General features: G+C 43.5%; 1 protein-coding gene across 11 annotated transcripts in view; it reads left to right on the top strand.

The window, feature by feature from the left end:
* The window catches only part of arap2 (ArfGAP with RhoGAP domain, ankyrin repeat and PH domain 2), a 96,392-nt gene that overhangs the window by 44,328 nt on the left and 31,501 nt on the right, over nucleotides 1–20,563 (top strand). For 3 of the 11 annotated variants that reach the window (XM_061764388.1, XM_061764387.1, XM_061764395.1), the window contains 16 exons: nucleotides 3,176–3,278; nucleotides 3,849–4,047; nucleotides 4,759–4,822; nucleotides 5,239–5,402; nucleotides 5,561–5,773; nucleotides 6,194–6,299; nucleotides 6,614–6,761; nucleotides 7,193–7,270; nucleotides 7,809–7,883; nucleotides 8,159–8,276; nucleotides 9,629–9,757; nucleotides 10,184–10,320; nucleotides 11,247–11,329; nucleotides 12,170–12,205; nucleotides 12,287–12,350; nucleotides 13,723–13,839. In XM_061764388.1, coding sequence (XP_061620372.1) covers nucleotides 3,176–3,278; nucleotides 3,849–4,047; nucleotides 4,759–4,822; nucleotides 5,239–5,402; nucleotides 5,561–5,773; nucleotides 6,194–6,299; nucleotides 6,614–6,761; nucleotides 7,193–7,270; nucleotides 7,809–7,883; nucleotides 8,159–8,276; nucleotides 9,629–9,757; nucleotides 10,184–10,320; nucleotides 11,247–11,329; nucleotides 12,170–12,205; nucleotides 12,287–12,350; nucleotides 13,723–13,839 — 1,834 coding nt within the window. Of the gene's footprint in view, nucleotides 1–3,175; nucleotides 3,279–3,304; nucleotides 3,740–3,816; nucleotides 4,048–4,758; nucleotides 4,823–5,238; nucleotides 5,403–5,560; nucleotides 5,774–6,193; nucleotides 6,300–6,613; nucleotides 6,762–7,192; nucleotides 7,271–7,808; nucleotides 7,884–8,158; nucleotides 8,277–9,628; nucleotides 9,758–10,183; nucleotides 10,321–11,246; nucleotides 11,330–12,169; nucleotides 12,206–12,286; nucleotides 12,351–13,722; nucleotides 13,840–14,498; nucleotides 15,486–18,157; nucleotides 19,915–20,563 lie in introns of those variants that run through there. The other 8 variants (XM_061764391.1, XM_061764390.1, XM_061764389.1 and 5 more) reach the window with 7 other exon arrangements.

The following is a 20,563-nucleotide window of genomic DNA, read 5'->3' as shown; positions in this document are numbered from 1 at the left end:
ATCTTTGATTTATTATTTTCAGTAAACCAATCAACTAATGATTTGAGATTAGGCCTGCAACAAATGATTATCTGTTGATTCTTTTTTTCGATGAATCAGACACATTTTTATTTTATTTTGTATTTCCACCCCTTTATTCAAAAACAGGAAATTATATTGCACCATATATAAAATAGTTTATTTTAGTACTAGAAAAATTGTCATGCTCATTTTCGATGGCATCATTTAACTATAATTATTTAACACAATTTAAAAAATGTAAAATCTACCTGTAACATTCAATGAAAGAAATAGAGATAAATATTTAAAAAGAGAATCGAAACATTTTAATCAAAAAATGCGAAATGAATGCAACAGGACTGATCATTTAAATTCTCAGCAGGCCCGATTCAGGAACGGAATGGATCGTTTGTGGCCCGCGAGCCACACTTGACCCACTACCCCTGTTCTCGCCATAATGTCCATTAACGCCAATTCCAATGCCTAATTTCTAGAGCGCACACTCAGCTCGGGCACTTGGAAGCATTTCTTCTCATTTATTGGACTGCGGCAGATTTGACTGCCGATGTAAATCACGCATTATAGAGCATCGCACTCCAACATCTCTCGCTTGCGCATTATTCACTTTAACACTGACCTATCAGGGCTTTACGAGTGCCGTATTTCCTGTTTACTCTGGCCTCCCCCTCCCACCTGGCATTCAGTTAAAAAGTTGCTCCAGCAGCAAACTTTTGCATTCTTTCTACCTGGAAGTGGAACAGACACACAAAGAAGAGGCGGGGAACGCCCTCAGAGGTGCCTCAAGTACCAACGCTTTTGCACTTATGGAGAAGTACAGGTGCTGCAGTAAAAGTACTGCATCAACTCCTTTTGACTTAAGTAAAAAAAAAAAAAAAAAAAAAAGGACAGATTCTGAAATGTACTTAAATGCAAAAGTAAAAAGGAGTTTATACTGTCAATTTCAGTGGATCTCAACTCAACTTTCCCCATTGAAATGAATGGAAATGTCATTATTCTTTTCCAGCCCTGCAAAAACACCAACGCAATTTTTTGTAATGTTTTTTTTTTTTTTAATAATAACAATAGCACTTGACAGTAATGTACTTATAAAAAACAGACAGAAATAACATATTTTAACAATATTTAAAGAATTAAACAGTCGCTGCGACAGTATAACACAGAAACTTATAATATACTGTACAAGAAGAAGAATTTCACAACTAAATGACTGATTAAGCTGCGGTAATAGTTTCTTTTTCTTGTTGCAGAGGAGAAAGAATATATGCCCGTGAGTATTGCTATATTGTCTGTCTCGATGTGTTTCTTCACTGTTTGTGGTTAAATGTCTTTTTCTTAAAGGGTTACAACTACCACAACATTGATTCTAGTTTCGTTGGCCGGTCTATGACGTTTTGCACCGTGTGTTAGCATTAAGCTAGCGGACTTTAAAACACACAACATGTAATTTTCCTGTTTTACAGTAATCTTCAACAGGCGTTGGCAATAAACAGCTTGACGCAATCGATTGTACTTTTGAAATCCATCCCCTGTCATCAATGGGGGCTCACTGTATTTGACAGTGGGAAAAAATAAACTTTTGACTTTTGCACATGAGTACATTTCAGAGTCCTGTTTACTCAAGTAAATGAGTTGAATCAGTCTGTTTTTTTTTTTTTTACATAAATATTTGTGGATCATGAATATTAACTTTTGCAGATGACACGCTCCCGCCGGCAGTCTATCGGCGCACCGCAGGTGGCCTCAGTTAAAACCACGTTTGGGTCGTTTTTTTTGCACAGCACAGAGGACACAGTGAATTCCAGCTCAAACCCTGATGCAAACCTTCTATGAATATTACAAATCCACTTCAGAGGGACGGATGCATAGGAAGCATGTCGGCCGCTGATAAGGTTTTTAGTCCCTTTTGCCTCACAGCAGCCGCCTTTTTAAAGCGGCTGATTGTGACCTTCAGACTCTTTAAAAACCTTGCAAAGTGACCTTTTCCACTCGCTTTGTACTGCACTTTTTTTTCTTCTTTCTCCCAGCTGTTTCTCGCATTCGGTCAACTCCGATTTTCACGGCGCCAGCGGCCTGGGACAAATGCGTGTCGTAAGCAAATGTGCGGCGTTTCGTTTTGTACCAAGAGGATGGGTAAAAGTATTGGTATGACTCCAGGAACTGAAAGTCAGTCATCAGTGTCTTTGTAGTTCTAGAGAAAGCCTATGACAGGGTACCCAGAGAGAAACTGTGGTACTGCATGAGGAAGTCTGGAGTGGCAGAGAAGTATGTTGGAATAGGACAGGACATGTATGAGGTGTGCTGTAGGTGTGACAGAGGAGTTTACGGTGGAAGTGGGAGTGCATCAGGGATCATCTCTGAGCCCCTTCCGCTTTGCACTGACAAAATACTAATTTGTGGCCACAAATGAGGTACAATGTGATCACAAAATACAAGTGAATTGGTAAATAGTTGGCTAAGCAAATCAAGGAGTTGGATAATATCTAATTTGTGACCATGAAATAGTAAATTGTGGCCACAGAATACAAATGTATTCCTTCCTTCCAAGTGCTCCATTTGCTAACTCAAACTTCTTAGCCATTCCCGTGCATTTTGTGCTCACATTATTCCAAATTCATGGCCACAAATGAGTATTTCATGGCCTCAAAATAGTCAATCGTTTGACCATCACTCCGGTCTCTGCTGCCCCTCACTCACCCTTTGGGACCCCCCTTAACAAGCGTCGGCGCACCTGCTGTGAGGAGGCGGAGCCGGGTCAGACCGGGGCCACGTAAACACCCGTTCCCCTGACACTCTGCACAGAACGGGCTGACTCGCAGTACTCCCACAAGCTCCCGCTCGGCAGTTGAACGCCAGGATAACTATAGTGCGGCCTTTGCTCCTTCACATAGGAAGCGAGAGTGGGCATGAAACACAGGTGCATACAGACAGAAACACCAGCAAAGAAGCTTTTTGCTCCTTCCGTGTTTTGTGGCCACAGAATGCTAATTTGTGCATTTATGGCGCATGTACTGTATGTTTGTGGCGTCTGTGAATGTTTCCAAACATTAGCCTTTTTACCCCTCACGGAGGTGGACCTTGGCCGTCGGCTGTATTTCAATTACAAATATCCTCACATTAGCATTTGCGAGATGTTTACCATCGATTTCTCCGGCAGGGCCGTGTTCACCGTGGAGGTGTACTTGCGGTCAGCGCGGTCCCTCGTCATTGGTGCGGAGACGCAGGAAACGCGCCGCGATTGGATCCAGGCGCTGACCAAGGTGAGACCCCCTGCCCCTTTTTTTTTTTTCCCCCCCTGCGAGCTCTTGCTTATTTTCATCGCGGTCTTCGTCGCACTTTGCCGTAATCACCTCCCACACAAATGTGCCACCTCTCTACTTTAGTCTCAGTTATACAGTAGGAGGTAAAGCTGTCCATATGCCTCTCCGTCTGTATCAGAGGAAGCGCTGTAGTAGCAAGGTGTTGAACAAGTTTTTTCCCTTTTCTAATACACACAAGGCCAGAGACATATGATGCACCCCCCACCCCCCCACAATTTCATATGTCCAATCTCCAATCAATGTGTAAATCATTTTCTGGTAGGGCAGTGGCGAGTCTGGATTTTGTTACCATGAAGACAAGGCGTGGAGCTGGGCGTGGCTTGATTATCGTAAAAACGATAAAAGTATTTTCATTTGTTGACGCAGCACTTCATACTCCACAAGCTAGACGGAGAAGCCAGGTGTGGGCGTGGTTCTTAATTGAAATTCACAGTGGGCCAGAAATTCGCAAGGGGCTCACTCACAGATACATTTTTAGAAATAGGCAGATGACAAAGTTGTTCCCGGCAGTGCTTGGTGCCACCCCAAGCAGAAGGTCTGGTGCAGAAGGACAGCGAGCTCATTGGCCGACTCCTCTACAAGGAGGGCCACGACCTGTACCACTGGAGGACGGGCTGGTTCGTCCTGGCCGGCTCCGTCCTGCACTTTGGCTCCGGCGACGAGGAGGGAGACCAGGACGCGCTTCATCTCAAACAGCTGCAGGAGCTCAGTAAGCGTTCGCCGTTCGCCACAAACTGATTGCGTAGTATTAGTTTAAGCAGACTCTGCTTATTCTTGTGATTTAGATGATCAGACCACATTTATGCAGAAATTTAAGAAATTCCAAAGGGTTCACATACTTTTTCCTCCCACTCTAGGTATACACTTTTTTTTTTTTTTTTTTTTTGAATGACACGACATAATTTCTTGCCGTTTGAGAACCAGTGCTCGAAGCTAAGTGTCGCAGTGACATCATCTGGCTGTTGTGCCTTTCCCCGAAAATTGCCACAAGCAAACAGTCCCCTGCTAGACAGCTTAAGTGGAGCTTTTAATAGGCCACAAATTAGATCTGTATAACCCCCCGCAGCACAAAATGGCCTAATCCGCTTACGATTTAAGAGAGTCTGTGATTAACTGTGCTAACTCTCTGATGACTTTGACATTTTTATACGTTGTGTTATCTACAAACACTGAAAGTAACCAATCCAGAGGATCCTCATCCGACACTTGTGTGTTTAGGTGTCTACACCGTACACATGCTCCTGACTCGAGTCAGATTTACATCACCACCTTCAGGACTTGGGACTTGCTCAGATTTATTAGAGCGACTCATTCCCACCTCTGCATAATTCGCTTCCAATGAATTCCCAAAGAGTTTCCCGAATGTTCACGTGCTCCGTTCTGGAAATTGTGGATCACTTGTTTGCTTTCTCGTCCTCAGCCGTCACCACCCACACTGAGGGCGAGGAGAAGATCCAAGTGCTGCTGATGGTGGAGAGCGGAAGGTATGTCAGTGTTGTAGCAAAGGTGAGCTAATTGCTGGAGCCACACAATGCATTACGCCAGATTTGGTTGGTTAATTGTCGGTGTTATTTTGTTTTTGCTGGCTTTTTATTTCTTCTGCTCACCAAAGTTTTGAAACGGTTTTTAACTTGCCTCAACTTCCGTAGAAATAATAAATAAGCAACCTCGTCAAAATATTAGCATTTTGGAAGCGCATACCCCGTGTCAAAATCTTCCACCGTCGATAAATCCTTTCTTTTGGCTCCTTTCTTGTGTTAAAATAAATATTTCAAAACAAACAGTTCTTAAAAGACTAAATGCAAACATATTGAACTTAAACGTTGTGTACTTGGGCAATGATTCTTTTAGGGCCCCCTCAAGCTCCTCCCAAGACTCCATTTTCATTATTTTTTCACAGAACCATTTACATCCACGGTTTCAACACGATGGACTTTGCGCTTTGGCACTCAGCCATCACGCAGGCCGCCGGCACCGACGGCAAAGCGCTCGGCGACCAGCAGCTCACGAAAAACGGCGTCCCCATCGTCGTGGAGAGCTGCATCGCGTTTGTCACTCAGTACGGTGAGTTGCAGCACGCCCGAAAAGCTTCGTTGTAAATTGAAGCCTTGCTATTCGCAGGGTTTAGGTTCCAAGCCCGGCCGTGAATGCTTGAAAATCCATGAGTATTCAAAAGCCAGACTTCTGGTTTTGAATGAAGTATCCCCGTCCTCTTGTGACAGGTTTGTGCCAGGACGGGGTCTACCAGCGGCCGGGCGATCCCAACGGGGTGGCGCAGCTCCTGGAGGAGTTCACCCTGGACGCCCGTAATGTCAAACTGCGGTACAAGGAGCGCCAACTGGGGGATGTGACGGACACTCTGAAGAGCTTCTTATCGCAAGCGGAGGACGCCCTGTTGACCAAGGAGCTCTATCCTTACTGGGTTTCGGCTTTGGGTACGTCGGCGTGCAGGTGGCAGGGTGGTTTTGTGAATGTGGTAGCGCAGCTAACTAACACAAGGTCAGATACTGGAGGCAAGGTAGCTAATGTGCGAACACGCTCGCCCCGGCCTTCCTTGTCCAATCACAATTCAGGACTCAGCCTGCACATATTCACAGCCTCACAGACAGTCGGAACTTATAGAGCACAAAACATAACTGCAGGCTCACGACAGTATGTTGTGACCGAGCAAGACTGACTTGACTCATGACTTGCTTAACGCAAGTAATGACTCGACAAAAATTTAGTGCGCACTTGATTTTGCCACAGTGACTTGCGACTTGCTTGAAACTTGAAGGTTAAGAGTTGACTTACTTATGACTTGCACATATGTGATTTACTCCCACCTACGGCAAACGGCATCTTTTTTTTTGTAGATGAGGAGGATGAGAGCCTGAGAGTAAAAAAGTACTCCACCTTTATTGAAAGTTTGCCCAAAGCCAACAGGGCAACCCTTGATGCTTTGCTCCAACACCTTTACAGGTATCTACTCCGGTTATTCTGTTACAACCTTTTGTGCATGTTTAGAAAATTGTGGGGGAGTTGACTGATTGTCAAAGTGCTTTGTGTTAGGATTTGTTATTTTTCACACCAATCAAGCATGAAATGTGTGAAGACAGTCTTTTTTTGTTGTTGTTTGCTGTGTCATAACAAAATGTGGAAAACGTGAAGCACTGTGAATACTTTACTGATGCAGTGTATAATGACCACTGTACAACTGTCTATTTAAAATTGAAGTGGACTTGGAATAGAGCCCCTTGTGTCGTCTGTGCGTGGTGTTCCTCCTTGTTGTGCAGGATTCAGTTGTGTCGCCACCTCAACCGCATGCCGGGTGACAAACTGGCCTCGGTCTTCTCCTCCTGCTTGTTCCAGACGCAGGGACAAACGCCGCAGGAGATCCGCGTGGTCCACGACCTCATCGACAACTACGTTACGCTCTTCAATGTGAGTCCAAAACGACTCATCAAAGTGAAAAGTTGTTTGAGTGGCTTTTCAAAGACTTCCTGGTTGTCTTTAGTAAACGCTCTCGGACATTCTTCTACAAAAAATAGACACAGAATGATAGCACGTAACAGGCACTTGTTTGGTGCCTGGTTTTGGCTGTAGCGGTTCTGTCTCATGCTGTTCATCTTTTGTTCCTATAATGACAAACCAAGGGGTTTTCAGTGTTGCCAACTGACTGTTTCATCAGGTGGAAAAAAAAAATAATTCTCATTAATAAACACCAATTACCTTGTTGTTGTTTTTTTTTTTTAAATCTTCCACAAACTTGAATCATGGAAATAGTTTTTTCAGCAGGGTGTTTTCTTCAATTTCCTCAATGTTTTCTCCTGAAGCGACTCTCAATTGATTCCGGACCCGTGTGCTTCCAACAGGTCAATGAAGAGCAGGTGCGACAGATGGAGAGGGAGAATAGTTTCATCACGCGCTGGAATGACAAAAAGGACACCACAGTAAGTCAATCCCCGCAAATGGAAATCACCCACGGTTCTGTTTTGTTTGTGTGCATGTATTGATTTGCCTGCTTGCATCGGGATCTCGCAAATCAGGCTTTCATTCGAGCACTTTTCCTGGAAATGAGGCAGTGGGTTGGAGGATGAAGAGAGGCCTGGGGGGGGGGGGGGGCATGATAGGGGAGGAGGCATGCGGAATGAGAGTTTTGTTCCTGTTAACCTTTTTTGGCAGGGAATTCATGCCCACAGGCCGCAGCTGGTGAAAACATTTGGGAGAGGAAAAATGAATAAACCCCTCACTTACTCGCGAAATTTTCTCTGAAACGTAAAAAAAACTTTGCAGTGAATATTTGAAAGTGAAATAAAAAGCCACGAGCAACAAATCCAGCCAATTTTGATGGCGTTATTGGAGACTCTGAGACTCCCTCCAGAGCAGATGTTCCCAGACAGCAAATGAAAAGCGCTTGCTGATCTAATCGTAACCCCTTTGCACTGTTTTTGTAACTGAGCCGATTTCGAATTTTCATCTCCCGCCCAGTTCTCGCCAGCTGGGGACTTGATCTTCGAGGTGTACCTGGAAAAGCGAGGGCCGGAGAATTGCTGTTTAATCAAGGTGCGAACACACACGTGCAAAATTGTCTTTTCACCGCTGTTTGTGTCCTTTTTTAAAAAAAATCTGGCCGTACCGTTACACCCGCTGCGATTATAATTATGTGCTTTCACCGTTCTAACCGGTCCCCTGAGGGTAACGTTGACTACGATGTGGCCCGTGATGACAACTAGTTTGACACCGCTGCCCTAAGGGATGAGCTAGCACAAGTAGAGCGGATAACAATTTTTTTCCCTTCTTCTTTGCGCTGCCGGTGTTTGTGTTGTCGACGTCGCCAGGTTTGGCCCAGCATGCGCTCGGCGGAGCTCGCGGAGACGGCGCTGAGCATGCGCAACGTCCCCTATAACGCCGACGACGCGTGGACCACATTTGAAGTCATCGAAAATGGAGAGTTGGGTAAGATATTTCTGTCGTTGTATCCTGAAGAAAAGCTATTGTTGAATGTGTGCTTGTTTAACATGACGCAAAATGTGAACATTTAATTCAGTAATTCTTTGGGGTACCACTAGAGGGAGCCCTCGTACCACCTCAATTCCTCTGTTTTTCGCTATTCGCGGTCAGGCTCTGGCCTTAGATTACTGGACTTCCTGTCCAAGGTTCAGTCTTTGTCTCACGATGAGAACATTAATCTTCTGGCGTAATGGAAGATGATAGCACACGCGCGGGTTAATTAATTCCCTCGTCATGGCCCGTCGTTTTCCTTTATCGTCCTCGCACGCTCGAGCGAGGGGAGTCGACCCACTTCCTCTCACATTATTATGGCGGTGGTGTTGAGTTGCTGAGCTGGCGGGCCACCCACCTCCACCTCCACCTCCACCTCCACCTCCCTCGGGTCACCAAAAGTGCGTTTTCCTCAGCGCAAAACGTGGGTGCACCGATGTGGAAATGTTTCGGTGAATTTCAGGAAAGTCTTCAATAAATTTCAATGGAAAGCTAAGTAGGGGAATTAAAAAAAACATTTTAAATTTTCGATGGGATTTTAGGGAGTTAACCAGGAATCAAGGATTATTTAATGGAACGGTGTCATATTCAAAATAAAAATGTTCTTTTGTCATAAGCGGACATGCATGCAAAATAATACTATTAAAAAGGATGTTTAGCATTTTAAATGTCTTGTTGAAGGATCAAGTTCATTGAAGTACAAAAACATGAATGTTGGGTTAAATATTACTCAATACCTCACCCATTCAAAGAAAAACTAACAAAAATACACCCCCATCAAGAATAGCAACAACGTCCAATTAAAAATGAAAAGAGAAAATAAGTTTTTTTCATGACTTCCGATTCAAAGTTTCCAACTTTGAAAATTCCTGGAATTTTCCAAGCCATATAAAGGCCATTTTCGCAGGACGGCTCGAGATGAAACACCCAGCTAATATTTGTCTGCCGCGATCCCAAAGACGATAAAGCCGGCGCTATGAATATGTTACGCCATTGTGGCTCGTTTTACCTCGGGGGTTATGAATAACTGGGGAGTGTAGGAGCAGGAGTGTGCCGATAGTGTTGCGCCCTGTTCACCAATTAGGAGGAGATAATAGGTCTATTTTGCACATGAGTGTGCTTTCATAATCATATCTTGATGCGCTCAAGATAACTTTCCTGCCGCTAAAATAAGGAGAACAGCAGCATCGTTTTGTTTTGCAGTTAATTGGAATTAGTGCAGGGTTTTAGCGCCTTGAGGTTGGGGTTGTTTTTTGCCATTGGAAAGAATTTCTTGTCCTCCTTATTGTTTCTTGTGCTTCGAACAGAGCGGCCGTTGCACCACAGCGAGAAGATTCTAGAGCAGGTGTTGGAATGGAGCGCGCTGGACTACCCCAGTTCGGCTTTTCTGGTTTTGAAGAAGTTCGCGGTGGCCGAAAGAGACGCAGAAGACAAAGGTACAACTCAAGGTCGACCCGAAGGAAATTCGTAGAAATTTCTCGGAGAAAAATACCATATATGCAAAAATGGAACGAGCATCTTCAGAAAACATGTTGCAAATCATGAAACTTCATTTGGGACATCTTACGCTGCAGACGTTCTGGCATGAAATGTGTGAAAAGGGTTTTTTCTTCTTCTTAGAAACAATTATGATCTTTTAATGGATAACAACTGCCACGAAGTCAAATAGTCATCAGTAGAGAAATTCAGTGGGCCATGTCTTTACTGGTAGTGATCCAGTTCTATGAAAATGACCCAGACACAAAACATTATTTTGGTGATAGGCGAGATAGACCCGAAACTGGTCTTCACCCCAGCCGATCGGGCAGGGCGGTTTCGGTGGTCCGTCGCGGCTGACTCCCAATTCCCGTTTCTCCCCAAAGTGGACCCGAAGCAGTTGGTGAAAGGCGAGCATCTCAAGTTCAACGACGGCTGCTCCAAACTGCTCTCCGGGCACAAGTTCCAGGACAAATACGTGGCGCTGCGTGCCCACAAGCTGCTGCTCTACAGAGATATCAAAGTGAGCACACTTTTTCATTTCCCGCCTAATCTCACGCCGCGACTCCGGTAAACATCCCGTCGCAGCTTTTCACATTCAAACACAGCGTGGAGACTTCCACTTGCAGTATCTCTTGAGTTTTGTTTCCTTTTTTTTCTTTTTTTTGTCAACTTTAATTTAAAAAAAAACATTTTCCGCCTAATCTCACGCCGCGACTCCGGTAAACATCCCGTCGCAGCTTTTCACATTCAAACACAGCGTGGAGACTTCCACTTGCAGTACCTCTTGAGTTTTTTTTTTTTGTCAACTTTAAAAAAAAAAAGGCCACGAAACAAACCTGTCTAATTTCTTATGGCTTCATTTCCACGGTGACAGGCAAGTGTCATTCCCGCCAGTTTTCAGTTTTTTCGATGAAGTAAGGAAACGCAGTGAAAGAATTCCTGCTGACTTGCCATAAAAATAAAAAATAAAAAAATACACACACACGCAAAAAAAAAAAACAGTGCTTTGGAGATTGGAGCAGAGCGGCGGGCTCGCGTTCCCTGGAGGGTTTTTCTTCCTGGCGCCTATCTGCAGTTGAAACATGGGATTTGTAAAGGCGAGTGAGGAAGTTTTAATAATTGATGAAGGTGCAGGAGCGAGGGCGGTAGTGGTGGCGGGCTGCGTGGAGAAGGCGCCGCTTCCCACCATAGGTTCCTCACCGTACGAGAATGCGGCTAATTACGCCGCAAAATGCCGAGGTAATCATTGATATTCTTTGGCCTCCGTGATAAGCGCCAGGTTGGTTTTTGGATTGGGATGGAGGGGAGGGGGGGGGGGGGGGGGGGGAGTACTTAAAATTCATGCCAATTTATTGAAACTAAAAGTGAAATACAACTGAACGATTCAGTGATTCTTTCGCCGACCAAACCACACCGATCACTGATCGTATTTTTCATTTTTTTTAGACCACAAAAGCCGAGAAGGTGCTCCATCTCAAGGCTGCCAAATGTTACCTGGGCCTGAAGAAGAAGCTGAAGCCTCCGAGCAGGTACGTCGCGCTTTAAAAAAACAACAACAACATAAAAGGGCCGCGTTTGAATCATCGGTGACTATTTGCTCCCGGAGCCCCGGCGAGTTTTGCGTGAATCACGCGTACGGGGGTGGAGCGGCCGGGTTTCGGAGCGGGAAAAGAGTGATGCACCGCGCTGTCATCGAGAAGACTGTCGAGTGGGCTGCGGGATGCGCTGAAATGAAGACGAGAAAAGCGAGAGCGCGGCGGTGAGGGGGCGAGCGAGGAGGAGCGGCACGCCGGTGCCTCATTAGGCCGACGTCTCCCTGCATGTGTGTGTGTGTGTGTGTGTGTGTGTGTGCGCCCGCCACTGCAGCCGCCTCAACTCAGTGCGGCGCTGCTCCAGGCTTTGCTCGTCCTCCGCACCTCTTAAGCCGGGGAAAGTCTTACCTCGTCCACCTCATTAGTTCCTCTCTCACCCAAAGCAGACATGAACGCGTCGACGGTGAGGTACGCAATTTTTGGAAGCGGAAATTGTAATCATGGGTCACAAAAAACAGCATCGTGTTTTGATAATTCATTGATTTGGGTGCAACTTCTTATCTTTCTTTACCAAAGGAAAATTGTCTCATTTTAATTACATTTATTTGGATACAACTTCCTATCTTGCAACCTTATATTTTTGGGGGAGATTATTATTATTTTTTGGGGAAATAAGAATGTTCATTAATTCCAATTTCTGCAAATGGAAATTGAAATCATGGACAAAAAAAGGTGTTACAAAAAAACAGTTATGAAGAATTTCCGTACATAAAAAAGCCTTTGTGCGCTAAATGTGAATTCCCCCCCCCCCCCCCCCCCCCCCCCATTTTCCACCAGCTGGGGCTTCACCGTCTACACGGAGAAACAGCAGTGGTGAGTAAGCGAAGCCGCTCCAAAATGTAGAACCGTACAACCGATCCCGATGCGGGCCCAAGAGATCTCCCTCCCTTGCAGGCATTTCTGCTGCGACGAGAGAGAGACGCAGGTCGGCTGGGTGACGGACATCATCAGCATGAAGGTACGCGGTGAAAATCCCCCTTCAATTCAGAAGTTGTCACGTTCCCGTCACGCCTAATTTCGACTGGGGGAGGGGCTCTGTCCAAATAAATCAGCTTTTACGATCGTAAAGCCAAAGTTACGAGCGTACAAATCACGTCGCCTCGCCGCCGATTTCCGTTGTGCTGTTAGTCTGATGAAATTCAGAAACGGGGAGATGTAAAATGTTCCGCGGACACGCGGCAATATCTTGAAACCCGCTCGTGAGAACAAGGTCAAGGCCACTTCGTGTCGTTTTTGCGCTGACACATCAAGAATGCGGAATCGGTGAACATGTCATATAGTATGGTAATCGGTACAGTAATAATAGGGAATTTCTACGCGAGCTGCCGATGGCCGAGTCACTCAACTCATTTGCCGACGCCCATGTCAATCACCAGGCCAGGCCCCGCCTTTTGAAAGCCATACACACTCAGTCACAGATATTACACTGCATTCTAAATTATTATGCAAATATTTTTTCAGATTTTCCTAAATAGTAGATGGAAATGACAGTCATGGAGTCATCTACAGTGAGAGTATAATTTGAATGTTTTTGAGCAAACGTTCCAATGATAAAAGCACCCCCCCCCCCCCCCCCCAAAAAAAATAAAAAAACTTACTCTCACCCGGATTGTACTCGATAAAACATCGTCAAAGCATCCAGTATCTACCTTGGCGACGAGTCAATCCGGAGCCGTGCCGAAACGTTGGAAGCCATTTTGTGTCCCTACCATGATACTTCTAATAATCCAAAATGCTGACACGCAATTTGTTGTGTAAATTGCAGTTGTCTTAAGAAATAAATGTGACTGTAGTAAAAATAATTCCTCAAGATTTAGAATGCCAAATTGCTCTTGAGCAACCCCTAGACTATGTTTTTCTCTTGAGCCTCCCCCTTCATGACTAACTTACATATACAAAATAATAATAATAATAATAACAAGGCACTACACTTATATAGTGCTTTTTCTAGACACTCAAAATTGTCCTCCAATTCCGGAATAACCCAAATAGTGTGGAAGAACTTACGAGCGGCGGGAAGCGCAGGGAGGAAATCAAGAGCACTTCTCCCGTTTCCTCCCTTTTACCTGTTCGCGAGTGTTACGCTGAGACAGTTTCCATAGCAACTGGCCGACGACGGCCCATCATTTTGTAGCAAGGTGCAATTGATGGCGCCGTGTGGGTTGGCGCGTACGTCCAAGGACAGGTCCCGGCAGCGCTTGGGGGGGGGAAAAAAAAAAAGGACAAGAAAAAGTCGCTTTTACAGGTCAAAAGGGTCAGAGCGATGTGCGGCGGAAAAAAGAGGAAATGGTCTTTTTCGTCACCTCGCCGCTCATTTTCTCGATGCGCAGTTCGGCTCTGACCTCCGCTCGGACCCGGGGGACGGCGCGGTTCACGCGTCCTCCAAAAGGGGAGCCGTGGTTGACGGCAGAAAGCGCCCGCAGCAAAACTCCACTTCAGGCAGACAGGTGAGCCGAGGCGCACGTCCGTCTTGCTGTCGACTTGGTAGCTCAGCACGTGTTGCTACAATGGAAGAATCTGGACAACAACTTTTTTGTTTTGTTTTGTTTGTTTGTTACCATTATGATGGTAACATTACAACTTTAATCTCCAAAATAAGAATCTCAAATATGCAAATTATTATTTGTTTTGCATCAAATATACAACTTTATTCCGTAACTTTATTACAATTAGCCTACAACTTTAATTTTGAAAATGTACAAGTTTTTTTTTTTTTTTTCTCCAATTTACAACTTTATTCCTGTAAGATTACAATTTTAAATTTAAACTCCTTTAATTTGGAAAATATGCCATTTCTATCAGTATTTTTTTTTTTCCCCCCTAAAAATGATATAACTTTATTCTTGAAAATATACAACTTTTTATCTCGGAATTATGACTTTCCCCCCCTAAAATGTCCAACTTTATTCTCGTAATATGACGACTTTAATCTTGAAAACTTTTTCTCTCTTTTTTTCAGTCCGTCATACTTCGGTAACCACGTAATTTCATAATTACAGTAAAGATTTGTATGGAAAACACTTGCTATGAATATGAAACAATCCAATGACAAACTGGAAGTAACAGGAAGTAACCTGAGAGCATCAATGGTAACTTTTGCCCTCAGATGTCAGACAGGAGGATTTCCCTCGCCCTCAAGAGCACCGCCGGCGACAGTCCAAAGCCCACGGGCCCGCGGCGCCGTTCCGTCATGGACCCTTGCCAGTCGCGCCCGCGGGCCCCGCCCGCTTCCCGGCAAAGTAGCGTCGGGACCGCCGGCAAGAGGCCCGGCCCGGGGGGCGGGGAGGGAAAGATGCCCCCGAATCTGCTGAGCGAGTTGAATTCAGTGCTGAATAAGACGGGCCGCGGCGCCGAGTGACGGCGGAGGAAAGGCGAGAGACCTTTTCAGACGGGGTCTTCGCTTTCCTTGCAGCTCGGTACCATCAGATGGCGTGAAAGTACAAATGGATGCAAGATGACTTCCGAGATCAGGACAAAATACCGAGACTTTTTATAAGCACAAAGAACATGACCTCGTTCAAGACTTCGGCTCTGTTTATTCTTTCTGATTTGCGTCCTGTCCAAATATATAACTTTATTCTTAAAATATCATGTTTAAAAAAAAAAAATCTCAAATACATGTCTTTATTCCTGTAAGATTACGGCTTCACTTCTGTTTGAAGCGCCTCATTCCAAAGTTTGGGAGCGAACTCGATTCCTCCGTGTGCGATGTCGTCTTAAAAGAGGTTTGCGAATAAAACTTTTGGTTCCGTTTAAGTACATGTCGTGAGCACTCCCCACCCAAAATTCATCAATCGCGTCGCAATATAAAAAAATGGAATGTAACAGCAGACAACTGTACAACGTCTGGAGTCGGTAGGAATCAATATTCATCTCATATAATGACAGAAAATAATCATTTAATTGAATCCAATTCATCATCACCTCAAACTTTGCTGTAAAGGTTTTTGCTCTGACCATCCAATCAGAGGAAATCGTCACAATTTATTCAGCAATTATTGAACGGCATCATTTCGAGCAAGCTGCATTTTTATTTTACTGTTGTACTAATGAGGTGAAGTTTAAGAATAAATTCCCGAAATGGCTGAACGAAGGGGGTGCGTCCGTCTTCAATAATGCACACAGCTTGGTGAAAATGCACATGTGGGCAACTGTCACATGGCCGTGAATGATTTATTTTAACATCCCCCCCCCCCCCCCCCCCACGTGACGCCTCATAGAGCGAGCGGCTCGCTCTTTCACGTCCCTTAAATTAGAACCAGGCAGTCACCGCGTTAACGTTCACCATTTCCACGGCGCTCGATCTTGATTGTAATACCTCCAAATCATTATTTGCGTGCGTTTGGTCACTCACAACGAAATGAAGTCTCCATTTTTTTTCATGGTTGTAAATTGATTATGGTCATAGAATATCAGTCAGGAAAATGCATAAATGTTGACAGTTCTAAGAAGTGTCCGTCGAGTTCTCCTTTCGCACACATGAACATGCAGTTATCATCTGCCTTATGCAACTGGCGCCTTACATATAAATATGGATATAGGCATATATGTTTCCAACAACTTCCTTTGGGTAGCTTTAACATAAATATATTGTTTTCAGACAATTGAGCCTCTTCCAAATGGTTCGGCCCGGTGATGTGCATTAAAGCAAAAAAAAAAAAAAAAAAAAGTAATGAGTGGAGAAAGTCAAGAATGGGAAACAAACAAACCAAAAAATAAGAAACAATCTCCTTTGCTTGAAGCCAGATGGCTGTAAATCCGAGCCACGCGGCACTGTTAGCGCTGACGTACTGCCGCTGTATAACACGCACGGTGAGCTGCGGCCCTCGTGATTTACATTTCCACAAAGGGCACGCCTTATATTAATGGAGCCGTCCATTTTAGTCGCTATAAATAGCTCCCGACGTGAAGTCGTCCCTCTGCTGGCTGCCCCATCCTCCACCCATCCACACATTCCGCCCTCTAATCGAGATTCTATTAATGCCTCGGCTGATATTTACGACACGCGGAGCGTTTTAGCCTAACACGGCTGTAAAGTATATGTTCAAACCGTCCAAGCTTTATCTAATTAAAAGCTCCGCCTAACGGGAATTCCGCTGGGATTGAGTCTGTAAAATCTCAATCAGGCGGCGTCCGTCCCCCCCTCCCCGTCGGCGGCCGCTCGGAGGAGGGAGCGAGCCACCGTAGAGCGCATAAAGAAAGGGGAAAATCGCAGACCTTCCAATTAAGTGTGCTGTAGATCATTTTCATATTTTTCCACGATTGGATCGTACTGAATTTTGACACCACACACAGAACGATATCGCCACTAAATTAGAAATTGTTGGTCCCAATAATTGGGCCTTGCTGAATTTGATCGCAAGGGGTCAAATTCTCAACTTCGTCTGGATTGTCGTTATGTTTACACCCCACGTTAGACTATATTTCCCTATTTCCCCCCCCCAGGAAAAATATTTTAGCCTGTCCTTGGAATGGATTCCACTGCACAGAGAAATTATTTTGGTAATCCTAATTGATGTAAAACTGGAAAAGCTTCGTCTGATTTCATGTTAAACAGCCAGGGGGCGGGAAAAAAACAACATTGTTTTTATACAGTTATGGCTAAAAACACTGGCACCCCTGGAGTACCAATGTTTTTAGCCATGACTGAAAAAAAAGACTAATAATAAAAAAATAAAAAATACTCCAGTAAGTGACAGATCTACTTTTGTACAGTAACAAAGTATTTGTACTTGGTTCCCTCCCACCACTGTTGTTGGCTCGTATATTGGGACCCGAGCACCGCTAAACACGAGACAGCCGGGAATGTGTTGCGTACCATCAAGGACGCAGTTTTGAATTTGGCGAGCTCGAATACTTTGTCGGAGTCCATTGTTTATTTATCCGCTTTAATCTATGCCGTCGGTACCTCCACAGTAACCTTCATCTTCGGATTGTTTGGCCTAAATGAGGTTATCAACAAGGCCGGGCAGAGAATTGTCACATTGCAAGGGAAAAATAAACATTTGCTCGTTAAAGATTCATGGTGCTGCCCGAGTTGAGTTTTGTGCCCTTGTCGTGTTTGGCAAAGTCACGAAGCGCACGAGCTGCCGATCAAAGAGTTTTATTATGATTTCATAAAAGTCATTTTTCAAGTTGCAATGCGTCAACGTGAACTCCGGCGCCCCCCCCCCCCGCATGAAAATGCTGAACTTTGTTTTTCTTTCGTGACAATACCGTGAATACATTTTCAGCGCCACCCCGAAAAGCAAAGGACAGTTTCACGACGAGAATAAAGTCGTATATTAGCGTGAAAAAAGACAAAAAATATTTTTGAGATCAATATCAGTCGTATTATTATCGTTATTTTGGGCAATATTTAATACCGAAATTACTGAATTACACTGGCTCAGGGTTCCTACGCAATGAATGTCCGCAAATCCTACGAAAAAAAACAATCGCTCAAAAATCTGCTGTATAGTGGCAGCACAAACGTTAATGCGCAACATAGCGAACTCCTCTAAACCTGACCACTTTATTCTTGTAAACTTATAACTTAATTATCCAAAATATGCCACTTTTTTTTTTTTCCATCTTGGAAGTATACGACACAACTTTATTTTCGTAAGATAAGAAATACAATCTCGGAGTTTTTTTTTTTTTACAACTTCAATCTTGAACATATACAGCTTCTTATCTCAAATATATGACTTTTAAGTCTCAAAAATATAAGGCTTTATTTTCAAAAAGTTTCTTCATTTTAAAATGTTTTTCTATTGTTTTCAGTGTGGCCTCCTTCGCACTTTGGCACAACGGAACCGAACGCCAATGAGTTGACTGAGCCCAAAACCTCGACTTGAACAAAAAATGTTCTCGCGTTCTCCAGAGCCTCTCGACTGTTGTTGATAATTCCCCGTTGCTTTCATAATGTGACCCGCTTCCAATTTTCGATAAGAATAGCAATTACAACGAGTGGCAACGACTCCCTATTTCGAATGCAAACGGCTATCTTTCAAATGAATTGTCTGGCACGTGTTTCGAGAAAAATGAGAAAAACTGCGGCGACCTCTGCGAGTATCTTCAGGCCGCCAGTCGCACTTAACGGCCTTTAAATCTTGCCAGTTCAACAGGCCCCCCTTATTAAAACCGCAGCGAATGAAACCATATTCCATCGTAGACAACAAGCGTGTTGAATTCGCTTGATTTCCAACTTGGCCGTTTCCAGCTTGGTGGCCTCGGTGATGTTTTGCGGACGCGGGGGTCTCTGGCCTCCGAGCTGCTATTTTGCGAGGCGCAATTAGCCGGGATGAACCAAATCGCGCGATCCCATCTCATAATTGAGATTAAAAATTGTCTTTAAATGCAAACTGATTGAAAAAGATCCAATCTGCCGCCATTGGACGTGACAAGGCTTTGAACTATGGCGTAATACCGATGAAATCTTTTTCCCCAGCCGGCCTGTTCCTCCGCTCGCCGATGTCGAGATAATGACCCGCGTTGGCGAGTGAGATTTGGGATTAGCACAACAACGGCCGCTAATTACCACCTGAAAGGCAAAGCAGGTGTGTGTTGCCGTTTTGCCTTGTTGTGGAAGAAAGTCGCATATTAATGCAATAAGTCATATATTATCACAAGAAGAAAGTTGTCATATTAAGACAACAAAGGGATATTTTTGGGAACATTGTCGTGTGTTTTCGAGTCGTAATATCTAGAAAATAGTCATATATTTATTTTAAATGGAAAGTTTTGTATTCTCAAGCTACATTATTACGAGGGTCAATCTGTATATTTTTGAGAGAAAAGTTCCTATTTTTAGATACCTTGTATATTTTTAAGCTTTGATTTGTGAATGTTACGAATAGTCGTATATTTTTAAGCAAAAAAAAAAAATTGTATATGTATATTTAGGTTTTGATTTTACGAGAATAGTAATGTATGTGAATATTGTATTTTTCAAGATAAACGTTGTGTATTTCGGAGGTGAAATTGTATTTTTTTTTTCGAGATTAGAAATTGACTTCAGAGAAAAGTTTATGGTATATTTTTAGATTAGCCTATACGTTAAATTAAAAGATGAGTCTTATTTCAAATATTTAATTAAAATAAACTTGGGGATTCACGGGAAAAGGGTATTTTTGAGAGCGTCATATTTTTGAAAATAGTCGTCTATTTTTGAGATAAGTCTTTAAATTATGAAAGTGAAGTTATCATATTACGAGAGTAATATTTTAATATTTTCAAGAAAAAAAGGTGTATTTTTTGACATACCTTATTTTTAAGATTAAGCTAAAGTCATTTTATGACGAGAACAAGGCGGATTCCATACAGTACATAGAAAAAAGTTGTTTGTTTTTGATCAAAGTTGTAATATTACAAGACGTAAATCATATTTTCGAGTCTAGTATCTTCAAGATAACTCGTTACAATAAGACTAAATTGTAACGTTACAAAAGTCAAATTTTTCAACTAAATTGTGTATTTTCACATCAATCTCGTGTATTTTCGAGATTACAATTGTAATATGACAAGATTGGTTGTATACTTTTGAGAGTTCCTTTTTTTTTTTTTTTTTGAGAGTTGCATCTTTTTCAGATTAAATTGGTAATCTCGCAAAATGACAATTTGTAATCTTCACGTGTATTTTCTGTGTGGACTTTCACAGACACTTGAGGCTGTTGTTGCCCCCCACCCCCCCCCACCCCCCCGCCCCCTCCGCCTCGTTTCTCGAGGGAAACGCATCCCGATGAATATTTGATTGGCCTTGATTACCTATTGGTTTGGTTCAATATGGCATGCATAATGAAGGGCAATGAGGCCGCTTTCAAAAACACAGCTTGAGAGCTCACCCTTGCGCATTCCTTCTCCGAAAACACAATGAACTCCCAGTTAATGTGCTTTTAGTTTACCTTTTTTATTTTTTTAAATCTTTTTCCTCCTGTGGGACCCTCAGGCTGCTCTTAGCTTTTAATTCAAGTTAACAAGATGAGTAAAAGTGTCGAGACCCCTGGCCACTGCACGTAAAAGAAGGTGAAAAACGAAGAAGCTGGTCCGCATTTGAAATATATCTTGAATAATATAAAATATAAAAATGGCTAAAAACATTGGCAATCCCAGGGTTTTTTAGCCATAACTATATTGTCTATTATGTATACTATATATTTGGCTAATAAAAAACATCCCTCTTTTGTTATT

The sequence above is a fragment of the Phyllopteryx taeniolatus genome, chromosome 23, assembly GCF_024500385.1.
Source record: "Phyllopteryx taeniolatus isolate TA_2022b chromosome 23, UOR_Ptae_1.2, whole genome shotgun sequence".
Taxonomy (NCBI): Eukaryota; Metazoa; Chordata; class Actinopteri; order Syngnathiformes; family Syngnathidae; genus Phyllopteryx; species Phyllopteryx taeniolatus.
The sequence above is the reverse complement of the archived record's forward strand: the minus strand, read 5'-3'. Positions and strand labels throughout refer to the sequence as shown.